Source organism: Clupea harengus, chromosome 7 (assembly GCF_900700415.2).
Source record: "Clupea harengus chromosome 7, Ch_v2.0.2, whole genome shotgun sequence".
Lineage (NCBI taxonomy): Eukaryota > Metazoa > Chordata > Actinopteri > Clupeiformes > Clupeidae > Clupea > Clupea harengus.
Window position 1 is genome coordinate 8,050,469 of NC_045158.1, and position 23,542 is coordinate 8,074,010.

A 23,542-nucleotide genomic window follows, 5' to 3' on the forward strand; every position below is an offset into this window, starting at 1 on the left:
TTTCAGTTTTCCTCGGTGATCATGTTTTGATATCATGTGTTGCTGGTGTTATATTCTGTGAAAATTATGTAGAAAATTACCTTTGTTTCTTTTGTTTCTTACATTTTTAGTTCAGGCACAGTTGTTTATTTTACTTCATTTTGCTAGCTTATTTTACTTACCTCTCATGGAGACAGGCCTGCTATTTAAATTACTATCTGTGTAGAATAGATCTATTTTTTTATTGAACCGTATGTCACTCTTGTGGTGTGCATTCTCTGCTATGTTAATCAGCAATCCCATGTTGTTTTCTGGTCATCCTATTCAGGACCTCATGTACTTGTCAGACAAGCCCAACTATCCTCTGATCAGAACCTTACTGGAGTCCCTACAACAGGACCTGCGTTTATTTTTAGATCCACCAGAGGGCACCAAAGAGCATCCAGCCACCAGCTGCCTTGAGCTGTGGCTATCCCAGCCCAACTTCACTAGTGGTCAGAATCCGACAAGGAGTCCTGTCTAACTCTCTGTTGTGTTTTTTGCTTGTTTGTTTAATTTGTATTTTCTGGTTGGTTTTGGGGCTACTGTAGAATGGTGAATTGGATGATGTGCAAACCTTCATTTAGTCTTGTTGTTTCAGGGATGTATTACATTGACCCGAATCAGGGCAATCCTGCTGATGCCCTTTTGGTCTATTGTGACTTGGCCTCAGGTGGAAAAACATGCCTGTCTCCACTGCACCCTCAGGTACCATCTGTGATCTCCAACACATGTTGCCTCAGGCAGTAAGCAATGAGAATCTGATGCAACTTGACATCCACATTTTGACAGAAGTTTTTCCAAACAATTGAAACACTGGTTTGTTCTCTTGATCTACAACCTATATTTAGCAAACAAGAGTGAATGAATTATTGATAATTACATAGTAATCTAATAAAATTGTTGAATTGTCAGCATGTTATTTAATTTAAATAAACGAAATAATTTCCTTGCACGTAATTTATGAATAGTGTTTCTATACATATTTCCATGCTGCTGCACCCTAGTGCATGAACACACCGGTGTTATATCTGACAACTTTCAGGCAATTGGTTTATTGCCGTTGGTGTAAAACACAAGCACCTCTTATTCCCTTGCAGGTACCACTAAAAGCCTGGCTGAAGGACTCTGATGCAGATTCATTTCAGTGGCTGAGTACCAAAAAAGATGGCTTTCAGGTAGGCCATAAACAACCCCAAAACGATTCAGCCCTCAGGCAAAGGTTATTAAGCACAGCACCGCAGTAATACAGTTTTATATAGCTCTACAAGGCAAGGAACAGAACTGTGTGGAACAAGAGGTTTTTTCTTTGGCCATGTCTACCTACCCTGTTGGGTTTATTCTGAACTCCGATCTGATGTTTGTAAAACAATCCTCTCTTTCCTTTGTGGTAGTTTGAGTACACTGAGAGCAGCGTGGTGCAGATGAGATTCCTAAGACTCAACAGCAATCTGGCTAGCCAGAACATAACCTTCGCCTGCCAGCCAGGCAGCAGGCAAGGAACAACAGAGAGGGAGATTAAGTTCCTCGCTGACACAAGGAGGCAAAGTTATGTGGGGACATTACGTGATTGTATGGTATGTTGTTTCACATTGAACTTGCTTTTATCATATGGCCCCATATTGCCTTAACTATTCTTTTAAATGCTTTTTAAAGGTGCAGTAAGCATTTTTTTTTCTCCAAAAAATGAAAATGCATCTAGATTTATAATGATGAACTTTCAAGGCTTGTTATATAAACAGTGTTCTTCAATACTACTGTGCACTCTGCACACTTTGCTTCTCTTTCTGATGTTTTTGTTTACATTTCTGGGCCTTCTAAATTGCCAACATCTGCATAACCACACACCCATGAAAGTATACATACAGAGAGGACACAGAAACAATATATCATTCTTCAGATATATGCCATTAGAAACATTTCAGTTTTTTTCACAATAAAAAAACACTGTCTGCTTCTTTAAGTCAACATTTCTCTCATTCATCTGACAGCCTGCTGAAGCATTTGACCTTGGATCCCAGGAGTCTGTGTTCCAGTTTGAGACCAACGACCTGGTTCTCCTACCAATCAGAGACTTGGCTTTGTTTGGCAACAGTGACCTCATCGAGGAGTTCAGCTTCACTGTTGGGCCTGTTTGCTTCAGTTAGGACCAATTGCACACGCTTGGCCAGGAGGACAGCTGAGTTTAGGACTGCCTTTCATTTGGCCCTCCAGCAGAGGAGAGCTGGAGTTAGGAAACAGCAGAAAATGAAAGAAACAGTACAAGGAAGCCTTTTTGTACTGTCTGGGACCAGGAAATCATGTATATCAGCAGGAAATGGCAACTGAACATTCTAAACTGTTTGTCTTACTTTTCAGGTGGCAGTTACATTTTGGTTTAAGCAGATTATCACATGGTTTTGTTTACAAAGGCTTTAAAAACTTGATCCTGGTGCTTATTTATATGTTGGTTATGTTTATGGTTATTTTGCCTAGATTGTGTATAGATTATTTGTACTATCAAGTGCTGGATTTCCTTTTTTACATCAGGTATGTTCATGACCAGCAAACTGTGGAACAAATCTGTGTCAGATCTCTCCAACAATGTGCTCTAAATTAGAGACACGGCTAACTTTGATGAACAATACAAAACCTCACCACCATTCCACACATTTTTTTAGAGTCCAACTTTCAACATTTACCCCTTTATTAACATTTCTTCACAAGCACAGGTTCCTCCACTTGGGACTGCAGTTAATATTTCTATTGACATTGCCAAGATACATTATTAACTGATCAATTAATATTTCTATTGACATTGCCAGGATACATTATTAACTGATCAATTAATATTTCTATTGACATTGCCATGATACAGTACATTATTAACTGAAATAGATTGGTCATTTGTATTTTGTTCAGGTATCATTTATATTACCCTGTCTGTGCACAAGATTAGTTAATTCTGTCTTACACATACCTTGTTGTCATTTAGGGCAACGTGTATATGATAAGGCTGAAACACATCTTCTTCACATACTGACATCTAAAAGCTTTAAAGGGACAGATCACCCCCAAAAGACTTTCCATGACGTACATTTAAAGCTAGTATTAACCTGTACTATGTTTCTTTGTCTATGAAACATAAAATTAGGAGCTTTTTATGCCTAGACATTGCAATCAATGTTCTCTACCTTACTCCCATCTTGCTTTGACATGGCATGTTTCAACTTAAGCTGTTTCCCATCACGTATGGATCAGATCCAGATTTTGGACATACAGAATTATTGCCCCTAAAGTTTTGCATGAAGTATACATTGATGTGGTTGCCTTAGCTGGCTGAGACAATACTGTTTCTTTTGTATTTGTATTTGTTTTGTTTTGTTTTGGGCTGTCATTTTCTTAGATGTATATTAGTTATATTTTTCTAATCTTACTGTAATTTATGGTGGTAATTTTGGTAATTTATATAGACATCATACCATCTCCTAACCTCAATAAATGCCATGGCAGATACCATCTTGTAACTGTTTTTTTTTTTTGTTTGTTTGTTTGTTTGTTTTTTTGCGGTAGTAATAAAAAAACCTAAGATGATGATACATTTTGGCCATCAAGATGTTTACAGGGTGTTACATGTCCAGGGTTAAGATTTATTTTTCTCACTGCTAGGAGGCATGCTTGGCTCTTTCAAGGTTAGATAACACTTTAGAACTGTCAAGGGGTGTCAGCTGTGGTGCCATCTGATAACATATTCTCCCTCTCGGCTTTTTAAAAGCAACTTCTGCAGTATTATCTTGAAATGTCCAAATTCATTGGTAGTCTATAAAGAGTGTTAAAGTCCTCTTCAAAGTTAAAGTAACACTATGCAACAATTTGACACTTTTTGAGATATGGTTTTATAGGCAACTAGTTTTGGTACCATCCTCAAATTAATTTTGATAGCATATGGTCATGTGAAGGACAGATAAACACCTGTGTCTTCCCCACTAGCCATCCAGGATATGACCTATGTAGTTTTGTGTAACGGGCTGGCACACCCTTCAAAAATGGAAGAAAAGCTTTCACACGCATGACATTTCCAGCTAAACTGCCAAAAGACACCAGTTAGTGTGTTGGCAAGCTTCTATCAGTGTCAGCTGGGCTTTTGGTGGTGTTTGCAAGGTTTTTGCATGCCTTTTAGGTAGTTAGCCTACTAGTTTTGGAACAGAACTCCGTATTGTTGCTTTAACAAAACAGTGACAAAAAAACTGTTCTTTGAATTGTAAACTACAATACAATATGCCTTTTCATAAAACCTTGTTTTACATCACGCAATTACATGCAATATATCGATTTTTTTTTTTTTTTACAGGAAATGGTTAAATAACTGCAAAAATGTGTATGTATATATTTCAAATAAACAATAAAATAAGTTATAGGGCACTCAGTCCAACTCATTTTTATTTTTCAAAAGGATCGAGTTGCTGAGTTTACACCTGTTCCTACTGAATTTCCATTAAATCCACACCGAGCTGTGCGCAGGTACGTTTTATTTTTCGTGTCTTCCACATAGCCTACTGAGCTTTCAGCGTGAGCCTGAGCTCCGGGTTAACATTTCACTTGTTTGTGAAAGGCAATCGGTTGCGTACAATGTGCTAAAATGAGAGAGAGAGAGAGAGAGAAAAAAAAGCAGATTAGATTGATTGCAGGTTAGCGAACGGCTGAACACTTCCTTAAAGTGAACAGAGGGGGCGTTGTCATGAAGCAAGGCATAGCCTACTGGAACTGGTGTTACATTGTAGCTACAGAACAAGTGTTAGCTACCGATAAGACATAAACCTGTATTGTGTACGTTAGAGCTGAACTTCATGAGGCAGAATCGTACAGGGGAAACTGACGGAACATATCTTTTTTTTTTTTTTTTATCTCCAAAGTGGCTTATCTTCATGTTGTTTTGACCATAGCTATGGCAATGACAAGCACAGTGGAATTTTTTCGAGTTGACGGCAAAGGGATCGTGTCGATTTTCAAAAAATATTGTTGCAGCGTTAATGTTAGCTAACGAAGTTGTCAGGGAGTTAACGTTAGCTCACGTCAGAAACATTTGAAATTGGCTGAAGGGATGCGTAGGTTTTTGTAAACCCATTGTTTACTCTACAAGTCTGACGGGCATCTGTGGAATTGGTTGTATGATTTGGGCATTATCTAACGTTACGTGTGTGAGAGAACCTTAGGACTTAGGAGCATCGTAAAAGGTAAGGTTATCAGTTTAAATTGCTAGCTAACGTAGCTAGCAAGCTAAGGCTGTGTTTATAACCGAGTTGGTGTTCAAAGCTAGGTAGCAAGCTATGGTAAAAATGTATGTCAGTAAGTTATGTTAGTGATTTCAGTGAACAGTGAACGTTAACTTAGTCACATTACTTTGGGTTACGCGTTATAGTTGTTAGTGCTAAGTTGAAAGTAAAATGACACAAGTTGGGCTAGCCAGGATATGATGGCTGAGTGAAGTTGTGAGCAGTTTTTGGAAGCTGACAGCAAGGAAGTTAGGCTTGGATGCTCAGGGTCCAGTTCTTTCTGTTCACTATCTTTAACCCAGTATGGCAACTGGTTGTGTAGGACTAGCGATATTTAACATTATGCATGCTTTTGTTGCCAGTCTTTTCCTAGCTACTGGGTTTAAACCTTAAAAGTGGTTAGCTACTAATCGCTAGCCTGCCTTTTGCTTATCAACCCAGAATAGCTATAATAAGATAAACCTTGTGACATCTTTGTCTTCCCTATGTTTAAGTAAGAATGGACCTCATTCTCTGTCATGACCATGACCACTCCTATTGTGTTTGAATGTTGACTAACATGTTGTAAGTCATTCTTTAAATAAATCTATGTAACGTTAGATGACGACTGATGTCACAATGCTCTGATAGGTACCACCCTCTGTGGTGGGTGGTTCTCTGCTCAGATCTGTTCGTTTTCTTTTATTTGCAGCCCGCATGACGTTCTTGTCACCGTATGTATGAGCTTTCCTTGGAAAGGGTAGAGAGATGCTCTCGCCATCAAGAAAGGAATCGGTATCCTTAAACCTTATCGAGCAGGGAAGAGGCTATGCCAATGGAAAGCAGTGGCGACGACAGTCATGCTGGAGAGTGAGTAACTGGCTTCCTCACCTGTACACTTAGAATGATTGGGAGGGGTGGCATGCAAACCTTATCAGATGCTTACTGTCACATGCTTTCTTTCTAACCCCTGACTTGAACATTATTGAAGGTTACTCACCTATAGACTAGGCTAAAGAAACACAGTAGGTGTGCCAAACTGAGTAATGTTATGTATTCCTTGTTTGTGTGGTCGTGTGCTGTAGATAGTTGTTGCCTCTGTCTGTCAATGTGTGAGCCTTACTAGATACATTTTCATGTATGACATTGATTTGTTCCATCTAGAAATGGAAACAGCTATCGCGTTTACAGCGCAGCTTGATCCTCTTCATTGTGGTGTTGCTGTTGATTTGTGGCGTCGCAACATACCCCTCCCTAACAGAACGCTGGAAAGGTACATTGTGTAGAATTAACATAAGTGATTACAAACACCACAACCACTCTGTATTTTTTTTATTTCACACTCGTCATAGTGCATATTGTAATCTCCTCTGCCTTCTTTCTGACCCCACCTGTTTTCAGGATTCTCAGACAGAGCTTTGAGGGAGGAAGTGGAGCTGAAGAAAGACAGCGGTCTGAAGCCCTTCGCCCAGGAGCTGCAGGAACAGCCTGGGCTCATTCTGCCAGAGCCGCCCTCTGAGGTCAGTTTGACACAGCTTATGAATGTTGCAGGAGACTGAGGGAGCCTACATTTCAGTCTGGCCTTCTTTTCTCAGGCCCGAGGGGAGACAGGTCTCACAGGGTTCATGGAATTTTAAAATCCTTCTTTCCCGGCCTGGAAAAGTCATGTGAAATTCAGTAAATTCATTGAAAGTTTTGGGAAAGTCATGAAATTTGATTTTGTTGAACATGTAGGTCTAATGAAATGAATTATGTTGTTGTACTTCTCCATTGAAATGTTTTGCTGTGCGAATGTCTCCAGCATGATGCAGTTTCAATTTCAATTGAAGTGCCTCATAACTAGCTAAATTGAAAAGGAATGGAAAAGGTTGTTGTTTAATATTCTTTCAATAATTAGCCCCAACCTATAAAGTAAAGTATGCAATTTTGTTTACGGCCGTGAAATGTCATGAAAATGTCATTGGTCCTTGAAAAATCATGGAAAAGTTAGTCATGGTTCCTAATGTAGGCTTTCTGCCACTCTCCCTCACACCCCCTCTTTTCAACTGTTCGACTTTCAGAGGAAGGTGCCCTACAAGCGGGGCCCGCCGCTGCTCCAGAACCGCCAGCAGAAGAAGGGGAACTCGTCATCAGCCCTGCTGGCAGAAGGGAAGCCTGAGCCAAAGAATGCACAGGAGGAGAATGGGAAACCAGTTGTAAGGTGAGACTGTGAAACACCGATCTGTTCCCGTGAAAATGTATGTGTGTTGTCCGAGTGCTGTCCTATTTGTTGCAAGTAACACTTTCCCCAGGGGGACGTTGTATTAATAAGGCAGAGGCGAGATCTGTTCACTGTGAACTTAAAAACATCCTTTCCTTTTGAAGGAAAGTACAGGTGACTGATTCCTTACAGTGCATCGCATGTGATTTACAGTTCCAATAGCGGTAAAGAGTGTAATAGTTGTTTGGGTGTGTTTTCATCCCACCGGCAGTTGGCGTGGAGCCATGATTGAAGCGGACCAAGCGACAGATTCTGCTGCTAAGGAGAGAGAGAACAAGGGCAAGGCTGATGCAGAAGTAGAGGATACATCCTTCTTGGAACCAGGTCGGTATTGCTCACAGTACACACCTTAATGAAAAAGGACACGTTTTAAGAAAAAATGTTTCAGGATGAATGAATGGGAAACACTATGGAATGGTGGTAGGTAGCAGGTAGCCTCCCCCAGGGGAGCTGCTTCTTCGAGGTTCTGCTGACGGGGCTAAAATCTCAAATAGGTCCCGAGGGGCCAAAGGAGGCCTCCACTTTTTGTTGGAGTTTAATTGCACTATGGATCTGTCAGATACCCTCAGGGCAGTGTCTCCTGAGAAACACCTCATCCTGAATCACTGCTTGTAACAGTGCTCTACCATAAAGGGCTCAGAGATTTGAAGGCTGAGGTGGTCGTAAGGCTCCTTTGTGAAGCAGAATGTTGATTGGCTGATAAGTTCTAATTTATTGTGTTACAAGGGAATTATTTAGCCAAGCTTAGCCAAAAGGAACTGCTAAAACAAATGGCGACTCTTCCTGACTACAGATGGACATTAATTAAAGCGACATAAATGGCATCAATGTTTTGGGCTGTATTGGTAGTTTGATGTTAGGTCTACATCCTCATCTTGGAATTATTTGTATACATCAGCGTATTTTTTCCAGAACTTCAGATAACTCGGGTCAGAAACTTTTGGAAATACCTGAAAAATCTTTTAATTATATATTTCCAACCATAACTGTAAGAACATAGTGTTATTGAACTATACTATATTAAACATTGCATTTGACTGAGGGGAAGCCACAGAAGACGGTGCAGGTTTTTTGTGTGACATAAGCTCACAAGCTTTTCTACAAATGTCAAAAGCCCCAAAATGGGTCGCACTTGTTCCCATTCACATCCATTATAAAACAGGCCTGTTAATGATGAGGGTTAATTCGTTGTGGTTTCTTTAATCATGGGCCTAGAGAGGTCATTTTTAAATAATACATTATTTTCTATCAGTGAGCTGTGACAACTTCAATGTTTTGCCTTGAAACCAAGTTGTTCTATAGTTCGGTAATAACATCAAGCTTTGCTTTAGTCCAGCTTTATGTACCTTGTACTGTGGCTTTTCTGTGTTGCTGTGTTATTCATAGAGTAGAATGAGTCCTGCGTCTCCTCAAGCCCTCACTAGCTGGTGCATCTGTGTTTCAGAGTCAGTTCGACTGGAGGCAGTGAAGGAGGCATTTAGGCACGCCTGGAAGGGATACAAAGAGTTTGCCTGGGGTCACGACGAGCTAAAGCCACTCTCCAAGTCCTACGGAGAGTGGTTTGGCCTGGGCTTGACCCTGATCGATTCACTGGACACTATGTGGATCTTGGACCTAAAAGAAGGTAACAAACAGTGTTTCCCCTAAATTGTTGCTTGGATTGGCAGCTGGGTAGATGTCTATTTATGACTTCTGGTTACTGAATTGCTGTACTAGAAAGTAAACGACATGAATGACAGTTTGTTTTTGGTGAGCCAAGTGAAGTTATTTTTGGAATGAAGACTCAAGAGTCGTTTTTTTTTTTTCCTCCTGTAGAATTTGAAGAAGCTAAGAAGTGGGTTGCGACAGAGCTTTCCTTCAACAAGAATGTGGACGTTAATCTGTTTGAGAGCACCATCCGCATCCTGGGCGGCCTGCTCAGCACGTACCATCTGACGGGGGACTCGCTGTTTCTCGACAAAGCTGTGAGTCAGGAGGCAGCCGGGTGCCATCACTGCTCCCTCCACACTTCTGTCTGTGTCACACATTACTCGGAGTGAGGCAGGGATTTAATTGATTCAGAATGATGAAATTGTAGCAGCTTTTACTTCTGGTAGGGGAATGATATGAAAACAAAGGTACAGATATTAATGTATAAGGGGAAATTAATGAAGAAGACGCATATAACTATACATTGCTTTAACACCCTTGCAGATTGACATTGGAACCAGGTTGATGCCAGCATTCAACACACCTTCCAAAATTCCATACTCGGATGTAAACATTGGGGCAGGAACAGCCCACCCTCCCCGCTGGACGTCTGATAGCACAGTCGCCGAGGTTACCAGCATCCAGCTGGAGTTCCGAGAATTGAGTCGCCTCACCAAGGAACCCCGATACCAGGTAGAGTGTGATGGACCTTTATGGACTGTTACTCCTAAGCTCCTCCAAGCCTTCTGTCTCCAGTGACCGCCAAGCAAAGTCCTTTTTATTTAACGTTACAAAAGAATCACGCATTGTGTCTGTCCATGTGTTGACTGAGATCTAAACCATTAACTGTGTTGAATGTTAAACAAGAGAAGTATATTTAATTCTTGAGTAGTTAAAACCATTACGATGAAGAGATGCGATCTAGGATTCACTCACGTGTTGCTGGACTGTAACCTCCCAGATGGCTGTGAACGAGGTCATGAAGCGGGTGCACAAGCTGGAGGGCAAGCAGGACGGCCTGGTGCCCATGTTCATAAACACCAATAGCGGGCAGTTCACCCACCTGGGCGTGTTCACGCTGGGCGCCCGCGCCGACAGCTACTACGAGTACCTGCTCAAGCAGTGGATCCAGGGCGGCAAGAAGGAAACCGAGTGAGTTCAAACAACGCCGTTCAGGATCGTTCCACCGTGACATTCAGCCTCTCTCCCCCCCCCGTCCCCCCCACCCCTGTCGGCTTAGCCCGTCTCTTAGCCCGAGGTGACGGCACTTCATTTGGTGAGATGCGTTTTAAAGCCTCTCACGTATGCAGCCTCCCCACCAAGCATTGAGTCATCTGTCTGAAAGCATTGGACAAAATGGCAATCATGGTTAACCCAACTGCACCCTACTCATACACAGTCTGTTCTAGCGAGAGGAATTTGCTGATTGTAATGGAGGGGGATGAAGCCCTTATGAATGGCATATATCAACTAGAGGTTGGGGACCTTAATTTGGATTGCATATCCTGCCATTCTTGTCTCTGTATTTGATGTCATTCTGCCTTGGCTGCCTGTCATTTTGTCTCATCAGATTGGATACTGTCTGTAGACTATTTGTCAGGCTTTCATCCTCCTGTAGCTTTCATCAATCTCTCCGCTATATTTTGTGGCTGTTTTTAGCATCTGTCCACTTTGCTGCCGCCTGCTTTTAACTGTGTCACATCTGTCACTTTCTAACTGTGGCTTTTTAACTGTCAGCATATCATATTGGTTTATATTGGACAGTCACAATAGCAATGCCTTGAAAAAGACTGCTGACTGCTTACTTATTTTGAAGTCATACTAAGCTTGCTTTTTTCTTCTTCAGCAAGTGCTTAAATGATTTGCTGTCATGATGATATGTCCTGACCAAATGTTTTCTTCATTACCGTTACCCTGCACTTAACAAAGCTAAAACAGCCATTTGTGTTCCATGATTGCCTGTGCTTGTAGTTAGTGAAAGGGTTGTGTAGACTCCATTAATCAGGCTGACTGCTATGTCCACGCAGGTTACTGGAGGACTACCTGCAGGCTTTGGAGGGGGTGAAGAAGCACCTTCTGAACCGTTCCTCTCCGTCTGGGTTCATGTTTGTCGGGGAGCTCTCCCACGGCCACTTCAGCTCCAAAATGGTTGGTCTGGAGTTCTGTTAAGCTTTCCTTTGACATTTGTTCTTTTCACAGGTGGAATGATCTGTGGCAGTGGCTTATGTCATCATTGATTTTTCTAATTTTGTCTGATTTCAATGAATCTCTCTCACTCACTCACTCACTCACTCTATCTCTCTCACACACACACACATACACTCACTGATAATGTGGCTCTGATGTGGGAGAAATGGTGCGTGGGGGAGGGGACTGTTCATAAATTACTCTGGAATACTTGTGTTTAATTGGTAATACAAACTGATCTTTCACTCAGTGTCTCTCTCTCTCTCTCTCTCTCAGGACCATCTCGTTTGCTTCCTGCCCGGCACGCTGGCGCTGGGCCACCACCACGGCCTGCCAGCAGAGCACCTGGAGCTGGCCAAGCAGCTGATGGAGGGCTGCTACCAGATGTACGTCCAGATGGAGACAGGCCTCAGCCCCGAGATCGTCCATTTCAACACGCACTCAGGCAGCGCTCAGGACATCGATGTCAAGGTAGGGATTTTTATATCCATAACTACATTTATCATCACTTAAATCAAGACTGGTGTACAATACAGGGAGTTTTTTTTTTTCATGCATTTCCCTTTGGGAAACAGGCCTTTTGCTTTAGTGCAGGATGTGTGATCGTCAGTGCAGTCTCATGTATCATGCAGCACGAGGGTAACTTGCTTCCACGCTGTACTACCTACTAAGTACTCTACCATTAGATTGCAGACAGACATAACCTCCTGCGGCCGGAGACAGTGGAGAGCCTGTTCTACCTGTACAGGTTCACCAAGGACAAGAAGTACCAGAGATGGGGATGGGAAATCCTCCAGAACTTCAATAAGTATACTAGAGTGAGTTCAACATCCATTTTTTCATTTTCCTTCTAACAACTTGACAGACTTGAGATTTTCAAGACATTTATGAGCTTTTCTCTTGTGTGTGGGTGAGTGATTGAATTCATTTGAATTCTGGGTTCTTCTCGGGACCTCAGTGTTTACACCTTTGTTTTGTTATTGCTACTCGTAGGTTTAACCATATGAAGAATGGATTTTGTTTTGTTTTTATTGCCCTTGTAGGTTCCTACAGGTGGCTACACTTCTATAAACAACGTCCGAGATCCCGAGTACCCAAGTCCGCGGGACAAGATGGAGAGCTTCTTCCTGGGAGAGACGCTGAAGTACCTCTACTTGCTGTTCTCCGACAACTTTGACCTCATTAGCCTGGACAAATACGTCTTCAACACCGAAGCCCACCTTCTGCCCATCTGGCCTCAGACGGAGGGGGCGACGGTGAGCGTCTGATGAGTGTGCGGGGGAGGGACCCTTACGAACTCTCACACCTCTATCTCAGGGCTCAGACTGCACCACTGTTCCGCTTCTTTTTCTTTGTTTTGATAACCTTGTTGCAAAACTGCCGTCTCAATAGGGTTATTGTTCTCTCTCTCTCTCTCTCTCTCTCTCTCTCTCTCTGGGATTAATGCCTCATGTAATAGAGTAAATACAAAATAATGGATAATGGATCTCAAGCAGTTTTAAGTGCTACACTTGTGGAAGTTTATCATGCTGTGGTTTGTGTAAGTTGTCATGTTGTCATTGGGCCTATAGCTGAGAGGTGCTAACTACAGGCAGTAGGCTGCAGTTTCTCCTCTTTCTGGTAGAAGTAAGGCTGGTGCATCCGGTTAGTGGAAGACTAGAAGAGTCATGAAGTCCTAGAGGTGTCGGCCGGGTGGAAAGCCGACCCAATCACAATACTTTCCAGCCATCCGTTAGAACATGGGCTCTGATTTCAAATGACCACGGGAAGCCAAATGATGTTTTTTTTTTTACTGTGAAATCTGTTTTCTACTAAGCCTATATGCACCAGGTGATTGTGTTCGGGCGTGGTGTTGAGTTTGAGGGATGTGCTGCTATCTCATTTGTGTGAACCCAAATGTGCTTTTCTGTTGTTGTCTGTCCATGTTTGTCCATCTGATGGTGTAGCGGACATTTGTGTGGTTTCGTTTTAGTACACAGTATTTAAGACTTTACATTCCTTAATGTCGTTGATTCGATTTTGACAGACGTATTTATTTCTGTATCAAGATGAGTAATGTTTTCCACCATTCACTGCCATTCCTGTGATTACTTAAACTCAGTCTGTGGATCGACTATTATTTTTTTCTGGTGCCGTTTTGATGTGTATGTGTATATCAATCCATAGCTATATTTTCCCCCAAGAGTTACTACTTTTTAGAGACCATATCAACCTAAGAGTTCTATTTCAAATCATGAATGTCTTCTCAGTACAAAGTACAGGGAATGTTATCTATTTTCTTTCTGTATTGTGTGATTCGATGTTGTCTAGCTTGTTGCTTTCCTGGAATTTAGAATTTCAGCTTCAAAGTTTGTACTAGATGAAAACTGGAAATGAATCTCAGACGCCGTCAACAGCACATTCTGTCTTTCGAGGTGGTGAGACATTTCTGTTTAATAGGGTTGTTTGTTTTTGAATGTTTAAATTTGACATGTACTCTTTCATGGAGAAAAGGATATAAAGATGGTAATCAGGTTTGGGTATACAGCTTGATGCGGCTTTTAGGTAGTTCCCAGAGGATGATTTAAAATGTTTAATTTATTACAGCTGTAGCTGTAAGGGCTAAGCTACTAGTCCATATCTCCTATGACTGATCTAACTGAGAACATGTTACACTTGTGCCTTTCACAAAATTCTAAGCAGCATTGGAAGATATTCCGTATGGGAACCATTGTCAAAAGTTGTATGTATATTTTGACTGTTATAATTTAAAATAACATTTTTATCAGAACACAGACTGATTTATGAATTGTTTGCTACAAATATTCAATATAAAGAATTCCGATTCAGGGTGGGACACAAAACCTTAAGATTCCAGATAGGCATTGTGAACTGAAGGGAGATATTCAGTTGCGAATGACTCCAAGTAAGAAGTCATTTTTTTTATTAATCAAAGCATTTTTTTAGTCCACTGACCAACACTGCAAAAGTATAATATATTTGACTCTTGACATATCTGTTAAAAAAAAAAGTTCCTCTTGGGTATATTTTTCAATGTTAGAATCACTGTACTTTTTTAATGTTTGTTACATTGAGGAAAAAACTTAAAAACACACATATTCAAGGGCTTCTTCTCTGCCTTCTCTGTAACTACATTAATGATGAATTTGTGTACGAGGCCGACGAGTCCATCATTTCATTAGTCAGAAACCAGATGTGCCCAGACATTCTTTCCTTGTTTATTTTCAAATGATTGCCAGTTAATTCATTTGCTAAAGGAAGAAACATTTCATTCTTTGAGCTGTCTACCAGAGTAATGTCTACCAGAGAAATTGTTTCCCTCATGCTGATTGTAATATTAATGTAATTTGGTAACTTTAATATGAGGTTGTTTGTGCCTCTGGGAGAAGAGACCCTGGGTTTGGTGTCTTGTATTTTTATGTTATATCAGCTTTGTATGAAGCTGTGTACATATCAAATGTTTTATGTCAAGAAATGAATAAAAAGGAACCCTTACGCTTTTGTTGTTTCTTCAATTTGGTATTATTATATTCAACACTCGTGCTAGATTAATTCCAACTGTATTTCCAAACCAGTTTCTCAACCAATTGTTTTGTACGTGCTTCTAGTTGATGGTAATGTAGACTGCCTGCAGGAGAGCCCTGTGTGCTGATGCATATTAACTCTTCACACTTCAAACCCTCTCCCATCTGTTCATCCAACATGCTCCACAATCTAGAGCAGCGAAAGGTGTTGCCACTCCTGTTCTCGGTTACCAGCATCATTGTATCCATCATCTGGTGCTTAGTTTTCTTTTTAACACCTCCTTGGGTTATATGCGTAGCCGTCGTTTCCCATTTATGGAGCCCAGCTTTTCATTGCAAATTGATTTAATCTGTTTTGTGATTTACTCGTCTTTGTCTTTGTTTTTTTTCCTTACCATAGGGGTTTTAGTCAGATTTGTACAGGTATGTGTTTAGCTCAGAAATTTCAAATGTGTGACAATATTATGCAAATTGAAAATATCTTTTATTAGAAAAAAAGATTGAAAAAAAAAAAAAAAAACTTAAACTAAGCACAAGCATTCACAATCTCTGAAATCCATGTATTTCTTGTTTATCCATTATAATTCACGGCCCTGGTGTTTGCCCCTCTCAATTTTCACCCACTGGGAGATGATCTCCGATTCCTTCTTACGGGCTTGGATCACAGAGTCTGGGTCAGCTACATTGGATCCTCTGAAAACAATTTTTGATTAACTATTATGGCAATGTCAGTAGGAATTCAACTAATTCAAACCACACAGATAACAGCTATACTTCTGTAAGAGCTTGTTTTCTTTACTAAAAAAAAAAAAAAAAAACACTAAAATGATACATACCGCAAGTCCAGATGATGAGCCCCTTCAGGTATCCTGATTGCAATCAGGGATGAGCTCAAAGATTGCCTAACCTACAATGCAAAAGGATTGCATTGCACAAAATGCTGTCAAGTTCATAGTGATTAAACATCCATTACTTAATATTATCAACTCAATTGTGCACTAGATCTAAATTCAAATTTAACGTTACCCCTCCATTTGCCCATGGATCCAGATCCCCATTGGAAAAGATGATATTGCTGGCCGTGGACAGGGCTGGTGAGGTCATGTATAAGAATTACAGGTTATTCATTATGCTTAGTGATGGGAGGGCCTTTGGATGTGCCCCACAGCAGGGACGTGCACAGGAGGGGGCTAAGGTTGCTCGGGCAACTGCCCGTTTGCCCTCCTCGACTGAAGTTGCCCCTCCGAAGGAAATATATATATTTTATAAATAGTATTACGGCTGCAGAACTTCATGTAGGCCTAGATAAAATAATCGCGGAATATGTGTCCAGGGGGAGGGGGCGTGGCGGCGGCGGTTAGTGATCGACCCTGACAATTTCAGAGTTTCAAGTGGTATAGGCAGAATATGCGTCCAGGGGGAGGGGGCGTGGCGGCAGCGGTTACAAAAATTAACGTGTTGCCCCTTTTTTCCAGGGCAGAGCAATGGCCCTTCAAAATTCCTGTGCACGTCCCTGCCCCACAGATCCCCTCAGTCAGTATTGCTGAAACACAAAGCTGGTGCACCGGATCCTTACCATCGCCCCAGAACTGAGTCTTTAGCCAGCCAGGCCGTGGCACCACAGCCCACCTCTTAGCACAGTACTGCTCTCTCTGCTGCTGGGTAAACGGCAGCGGAGGGAACATGTCGGACGCACCGTTACTCTCAAAGCACATTTCGATCTCGGTGCAGGCCTTTGGAAAAGGTAAGAGATAAGGCATTTCAGTGAATGTGTTTTCCACAGAACAATGAGAATGCTGGAACAGAACTTTCCCACGGGAGGCATCAGTCAGTGCCTATGAAACACTGCATCTTTATATGTTCATAATCATAACTGAAGCAACACAGTATCAAAAATCTAGCTAATCACATCAAGAACTCATTAACACACCGATATGCTTGGACAGACCTCAAACACAGCACACAAACAGTAAAATCACATTGCTGGAATTGTATTCTCACTTGATAGTCCCAAGCCAAACTGTCGAAGCCAAGGCCACAGCCAGTGGGATCAGCACATTCAATATAGAGATTGTAAATGTCAAGGCAGGTCAGTTTTCCCGTGGAGTTGTACACAATACCTGTGTAAATAAGAGTTCATCAGAGGTAAATATGCCATATATGAGAAATTCATGGATGCATAATACAAGACCAAAAATGGCCAGATCCTCTGACCACATCACTAGTTCTAATTTTGTATTTTTGATACTTTAAAGCAATGCATTTCCCCTCGATTCATTGACCACCTTCCATCTTTAAGTGATAACAAGAGCCCTCACTATTCTTACCAACAGTATCTTTAAGGGCAGCCATCAATCCATCCCCTTTTAACATAGTCTCACAGGCCACCTGTAAAATAAGAGATAGTGGCAGCTCCAGGTTAAGGTGGGAAATACCTGAGCTGTAATGATGATGATAAATTCTGTGGTAGCAAGACACTCCTGTGGACAAAGCTACTGCACCTTCACAGGAAACGGCGGCATGCTGCTCATGAACGCTGTGCTGTAGGGGTAGTCAAGCATGGCCATGAGGGTGAACGCGTTGCGTAAAAGGCCGTTTAGCTGATGGATGTCCGCTGCCGATGATGGAGTCTTGCACAAGCTGAACTCGGACTGGATCCGAGCGTAATCTGTCAACACGACTTGCATGTTACTGTACTTTTACAGACACACACCCACAGATGAGGTCCATCGTGTGAAACCACATTCAGACTTTGTTACAAATCTGGCTGAGCACTTCAGCTTGTTGATTGTCCTTGTGTTCATTACAAGGTCAAATAAAAGCACCATCTGAAAGCTTGTACGTACATCACATGAATCACTTAGCTCAGTCCAGAGGAGAGGAGTAAATACCTTCCTGCTGGGCCAGAGTCTGCAGCTTCTCAAAGGCTCCTTTCACTGCATCCCGACAGGCTGGGTCGCAATTCTCAAAATCCTTTGCAAAAAAAACAAAAACAACAAGTCGGTGACAACTACAACCTCCCCACTAACAGGCAGGCGGCTTCCGCAGCTATTAAGCTGTTACCATGCAGGGGTTCACGTCTCTTCCAGAGCTCCGAACTTACTGCAGTGACGTCACGGAAAAACTGTGCTGGGTCCCCCATGCCCGCTGTAGACAAAATAGGAGCGCTGGCAGCCAGAGCCCCGGCTACAATGTTGGGGTACCTCAGCCTCATGTAGACACTCAGCATTCCACCGTAACTGTGGACAGAAAAAGTATTCAGAGAATAGAGTTTCAATCCGTGCGTGTGCATTGTTATTGATACGGATGAATTACGGTGTTTTGTTGCTGAGTGGAAATGTTGGAGGGTAATATTTCACCACTTGAGGTTTTCTGTTTCAAAGCTGATTGGTTTTGCTATTGGGCATATTTCTTTGTTATACAAGTCTTGCTGCACAACTAGAACCCCCCCCCCCTGTTTCTCACAGTGAGTGCAAGGCTCTCTCACCTCCCACCAAAGACAATGACTGGACATGCCTGAGCATTCAGGTCTTTCTTAAGCTCAGTGATCATCACCGCATAGTCTGCCAGGGCCTGCTCCACCGTCAGAAGCCCCACCTCAGGGATGTGGAAGGAGTCTTTGCCAAACGGTAGTGATTTACCATAGTACCTCTACAACAGAGACAACAGTGTCACTCAGACAAAGCAATGTCTCTTTCAAACTCATTAAATCTGAATGACACTAATTAGACATTGACTGGACAATTAAATTGGTGAGTTAAGCCATGTGAGGAAACTACTACTACTAATGTCCAAGCATCCTTAACAATACATCCTTCAACAGAGTTCAGTGACTTCCTTCCTTTGTCACAATCACGAGTCATGCATGGGCAGTCACATGTGAGGACAGATTCTTACATGCTCAGCAAATATCACCAGTGCTCTTTCCTTCGCAGCCAACTCTGTTATGAAGCCAGAATTTAAGGCAAATGCCCAGATGTCTCCTTCATTGCCAGTGTAGAAGTAGATGGGCCCATAGCCTTTCTTCCAGTACTGATCTAAAAGAAAAGCGACAAGGAAATCGTTCACGGCAGTACTGATTCTTTATTTAATCAACAAAATGTTGAATATGGTTGAGTATAAGTTTAGTTCACCTGTGATGAGGTATCTCTGAAGATACGTCCCATTCCCCATGGAATTATAATTGAAGTGGTCCACAATTTGAGAAAAGTATTTCTCTTTAAACTCAGGTTTGGGATCAGTGAGCTCCCAGTTATTACCCACCTGGCGGAGAAAAAAACAACAACAGAGTTCAGTTTAGTTCAGTTCAGTTCATCAAATTTAATTAAACCAATGGAAGAAACACAATGCCTTGTTTTATGAGTGTTTATGCATGAAAGTACTGTTGAATACATTACAGCATAACACGACACCGGCATTGTATTTATGGCAGGTTTAATTGCGTTTCTTCCAGTGACCTTTCGTTTTGAAATTCAAAAAACGTACAGGTCCATGAGAGTTTGGCTGCACATTGATCAAAACGTTTCTGATTCTCATCAAAGTCCACATGACAATATGAAATATTTAAGAATCGAAACTGAAATCTGTCATTCTTACCCGCACCACCTTACGGAATCCCTGAGCCTCACAAAGAAATAACAAAGTCGCAACAAACCATGTCAGTACCATCTTGGCCATAGCTTGGCTAGCAAAATCAGCCTGTTAAAGGTGACAGCGACGTTGTGTCATGTGAACGCTGTCACATGATTCACTTATCTTGAATCATTGTCACTCTGTTGCATGTGAAATTTAAGTTTGTGGAAAGCGGAAGGTGGCAACCTGCCTGTGAAATATTTACAGGCAAAAACTGGGTAGCTAGCCTGCTCGCCTCCAACAGTTCCGTGGAGCTAGTGACAATATGCGAAACAGTTGGCGAAAGCATCAAAATAAAAGTCCACTTCAAAGTGAATTAAAATAATTCTGTTTGGCAAATGTTTCAACGTTTAGTACGACATATGCCTGTTGTAGTGTTAACTACATATTTTGCATAATTTTAGAAAATTCATCTTGCGAATCTCATTCCAGGACTCGTCTTGAAGAAGTGTCCTGTTAGCTACGCAACATTTTGGTGTTATTTCTCCATTTAATCTATTCAAAACCTCCACATCCAAAAAGTTGCTTTTCACACCAGGGCCTTAATTCTGAAGACAAATATTTTAATTCATACTGATCATGAGTCATAATACTGAATAAATTGAGTTATGGGCCTACAGAAAGACCTGCATGTTTGACATGAATATAGGCGATTCGAACATTATTTGTCCCACTATTGTTCACCTAGGCTATTTTAAACATATGTGCTATGAACTATTTGATTGATATGATTCAATATGATTTCAAATCCTTTAGAGCTCTCACATTGTACAACTCATACATCTCTGCCAATTTAGAACTATAACTAAGGTAACGGATGAGTCATATCATGATAGGGTGTAACAGTAAAATTATACCGACTAGGATGCTTACTGCTTAGCAACAAAACAGCGAAATCACAACATCGCCTGTCCATTTAATTGCGGCACACAATTAACAGGACTACACTGAGAAGCGGTCACCTTATCCAAACATGTTTTATGCAAGTATTGAACCTGTGATCTTTTGTTACCCACTGATGTATGTGACTGTGATTATTACTGAATGGAAGTTACATATAATTGAGAAACCCATTAAACATTACAATTGTTTTCGGTTCTTGTGATAAAGGGCTATCAATCTCCTCCTCCAGTCAGAAACTATACAGAAGTACATGGAAATCTCCTACGGTATCGCTGATATGTCGGGAATTCTGTCACATTCACATTTGTTTAGTTGTTTGCTCTTGTGTGGATTAACCTCTTTTCTGTTTTTAACCCTGATGTTTTTAATTCTGTGCCTATAGGCCTACAATATACACAATGTTTGGTGTGCAGCCAAGAGCATTTAAATTCCTTTGTTCAAAAGAGCATGGGGTCATTTGTCTCTAGTATTAGGGAGCCCTCTGGTGTCTTTATGACTGACCATGGACTGCAAAATGCATTCACACTTAATACTGGAAAACCAGATAAGTAAAATTATGTTTTCCATAGTCTCCTATATTATTTAGAATTAAAAAAAATACTTCTCTGTATAGTGGCGAAGATGAACATATCAGCATTTAATAGTCAAATGACTTTCACAAGCATTTGCATCCAGTTAAATGACTAGGTGGAACCTATCCTTTTCGGCAGAGCCTGGTTAATTACAAAATCAACCAACCGAGGGCAGTGTTCTATCGCATCTACTGCATACTTTGACTGCATTTCATTTAGACACCTTTATTTACAGTTTTTGACAATTGCTTAAACACATTTTTTGAAAGAGTACCTCATTTTCTCAAAACTCTAAACACAAATCCAAAAAACACACACACAAAATGCAAAACCCTACATATCTCCTGCAAAATGCTACTTTGCCTTCAAAACAATGTTATGTCTCCTCAAAATGGTATTTTGTGTTCAAATGACAAACAGAGATCATCATATGAGTAGACATTTCTAAGAACCAATTGAACACTGATGTGCTGAATGGAAAACACTACTACGAATGGGAAAACACCAGTATGAAGGCCTTATCAGGAGCATTATAACTTTTCATGTTCAGTGTTACTGTATGCTTACTCCTGTTGTAAAATATAACTGTATAATGTTTTTAATCAAATATAAAACAACCCACAAATATACAGTAACAACAAGAATATTTCTTTATTTTTTCCAAAAGAACTGTAGCCTATACATCACAGCAAACACAACTGGATGTGTAAATGATTTGCACAGATCAGAAAATAGAAATTAGGCCAGTGCAGTACAGAACAGAAAAATTTAAGATTAAAAAAGGATTTGGCATTGATGAAGTGTGTTTTGAAGAAAGGTTTAGAATTGAAATCTGGGTCTAAAGCAGATAATTGTGTATAGTGTTTTGAAGAAAGTGTGGTTTAGAATTGAAATCTGGGTCTAAAGCAGGAAATGTGTTTATAGTTCAGCAGAATTGATTTAGGGAGTTGGCACATGAGTTACAGGTTGTGGTCATTGTGTCATAAGTTCCAGTTTTTGTGTGTAAACAATGGAGAAAAACTGTAACCTTACAATCCGAATAATAAGAATAAGAAACAGGAACAAGCTATGTTTTGAAATATAAATAAATAAAACAGTTACATTATCCTACGGAGTTCTATGCATTGGGGGTCATAGTGCTTACATAGTGTAACGATGTATTTAGTATTAAAGGACTCATTGAACATTATTTAGTTACTTGTCTGCACTTCAGCACTGTGTTACATTATGGTGTAGTAGTATTGTAATCTGGGCCTTTTCAATTCATTTCTGGCAGAAGGGAAGAGAGGAGAGGAAATCAGAAACATGGCACAGCCTTTGATACCAACATGATGTTCAAGTCTCTGGAGCAAAATATGATAGACACGTTGACGATTTAGATGAGGAGATCAGGGAATTGAGTTCAGGGAGGTCAATGGGCGTGAAGGATTCAAGGAGTGCTCCAGGTTGTGGGGGTGTTACAGAGGTAGTCATAGTGCATATACAGGGTCATAAGAGGGGGAAGAGACTGGGAATGTTTTCTCTTATTGTTAAAATGCTGTTATTGAAAAATGTCATAAAATCGTAACTGCTACAGATTATAGGAACAGAATGTTTGATTGTATGGAGATTTGTTGTTATTCTAGAAATGGTGTTGAAGAGAAATTGGGTTGTTTTTATCCTTTTGAATCAATGAAGAATAATAGGCTGATTTCGCATCAGAAAGGCTATCCTTCCATGCCAGGTGAAATACCTGAAGTTTCGTGGAGTACCATTCTATTTTTTAGTTTTCAAGTAATTTGCTTAAGTTCATGAGTCTGGTCAATGTACCCTGGGGCGAGCCTTTTCTGTTTTCTTATTCTCTTTTTCATTGGTGCAACAGTGTCAAGGGTTGAGCAAAGCACACTTGTGACACCATCTGTTACTATGTCGATATGAGGTAGGGATGTGCTGATGCCACATTCAGCGCCTGAAGTAAGAGCTGAGGCAAGTGTGTCCGATAGTTTTGACATGATTTCTGTTGTAGTCTTGTCAGATAAACAACGGCTTTAGAAGTGATGTGGTGTGATTAGGTGATGATCTGAAAGGGCAGTATTTTGAGGCAGAACTATAGAGTGGTCAATTTGTAAGCCATAAACAAGGTCAATTATGTGGTTGCAGCAATTAGTTGGCAGGTTTACATGTTGGGAAAACCCAGTCTATGAGTGATTGGAATGCGATTGTAAGGCTATTGTTTCCATTGTCTATGTGGATATTAAAATCTCCCACTATGGGGATTTCATCCAAGTTTATAACCAGGCTGGGCAGGAAGTCAAAGAATTCAGATAAAAAATTCAGGTAGGGGCCTTTTAGTGTGAATGACCTGCTATCTGAACTTCATTGTACACATGGCGACTCCTCTCACAGTGCTGACTATCCAATCGTAGTTCAGGAGCAACATTACAACCATAAAGAGAAAAAGCATTGTCCTACCACCAATTAAATATAAATCTTTATTCTGTGATCAGTCAACTCACAGTAGAAAACTATCAACAATAAACTTCAAAT

General features: G+C 40.9%; 3 protein-coding genes across 3 annotated transcripts; 2 read left to right on the forward strand and 1 right to left on the reverse strand.

Annotated features, from left to right (window-relative positions):
• The first annotated feature begins 1,028 nt into the window (after positions 1–1,028).
• On the forward strand, positions 1,029–3,955 carry si:dkey-61l1.4 (collagen alpha-1(III) chain). Its single transcript, XM_042708173.1, has 4 exons — positions 1,029–1,040; positions 1,119–1,196; positions 1,413–1,595; positions 2,010–3,955. Exons 1-4 carry the CDS (start codon positions 1,029–1,031, stop codon positions 2,163–2,165), a joined length of 429 nt encoding a protein of 142 aa, XP_042564107.1. The 3' UTR covers positions 2,166–3,955.
• A 752-nt stretch (positions 3,956–4,707) lies between these two features.
• Positions 4,708–14,886, forward strand: man1b1b (mannosidase, alpha, class 1B, member 1b). Its single transcript, XM_012816023.3, has 14 exons — positions 4,708–5,231; positions 5,962–6,119; positions 6,414–6,522; positions 6,651–6,769; positions 7,310–7,449; positions 7,721–7,833; positions 8,954–9,133; positions 9,325–9,473; positions 9,703–9,891; positions 10,160–10,350; positions 11,226–11,346; positions 11,662–11,856; positions 12,072–12,203; positions 12,429–14,886. The coding sequence occupies exons 2-14, from the start codon at positions 6,018–6,020 to the stop codon at positions 12,651–12,653; spliced, it is 1,965 nt and encodes a 654-aa protein (XP_012671477.2). The 5' UTR covers positions 4,708–5,231; positions 5,962–6,017; the 3' UTR covers positions 12,654–14,886.
• A 488-nt stretch (positions 14,887–15,374) lies between these two features.
• Positions 15,375–19,792, reverse strand: dpp7 (dipeptidyl-peptidase 7). Its single transcript, XM_012815865.3, has 13 exons — positions 19,506–19,792; positions 19,043–19,172; positions 18,807–18,946; positions 18,397–18,560; positions 18,013–18,148; positions 17,801–17,882; positions 17,411–17,577; positions 17,237–17,297; positions 16,911–17,029; positions 16,486–16,642; positions 15,936–16,000; positions 15,746–15,816; positions 15,375–15,602 (listed from the first exon to the last, which is right to left on the reverse strand). Exons 1-13 carry the CDS (start codon positions 19,584–19,586, stop codon positions 15,488–15,490), a joined length of 1,488 nt encoding a protein of 495 aa, XP_012671319.1. The 5' UTR covers positions 19,587–19,792; the 3' UTR covers positions 15,375–15,487.
• Positions 19,793–23,542: the final 3,750 nt, after the last annotated feature.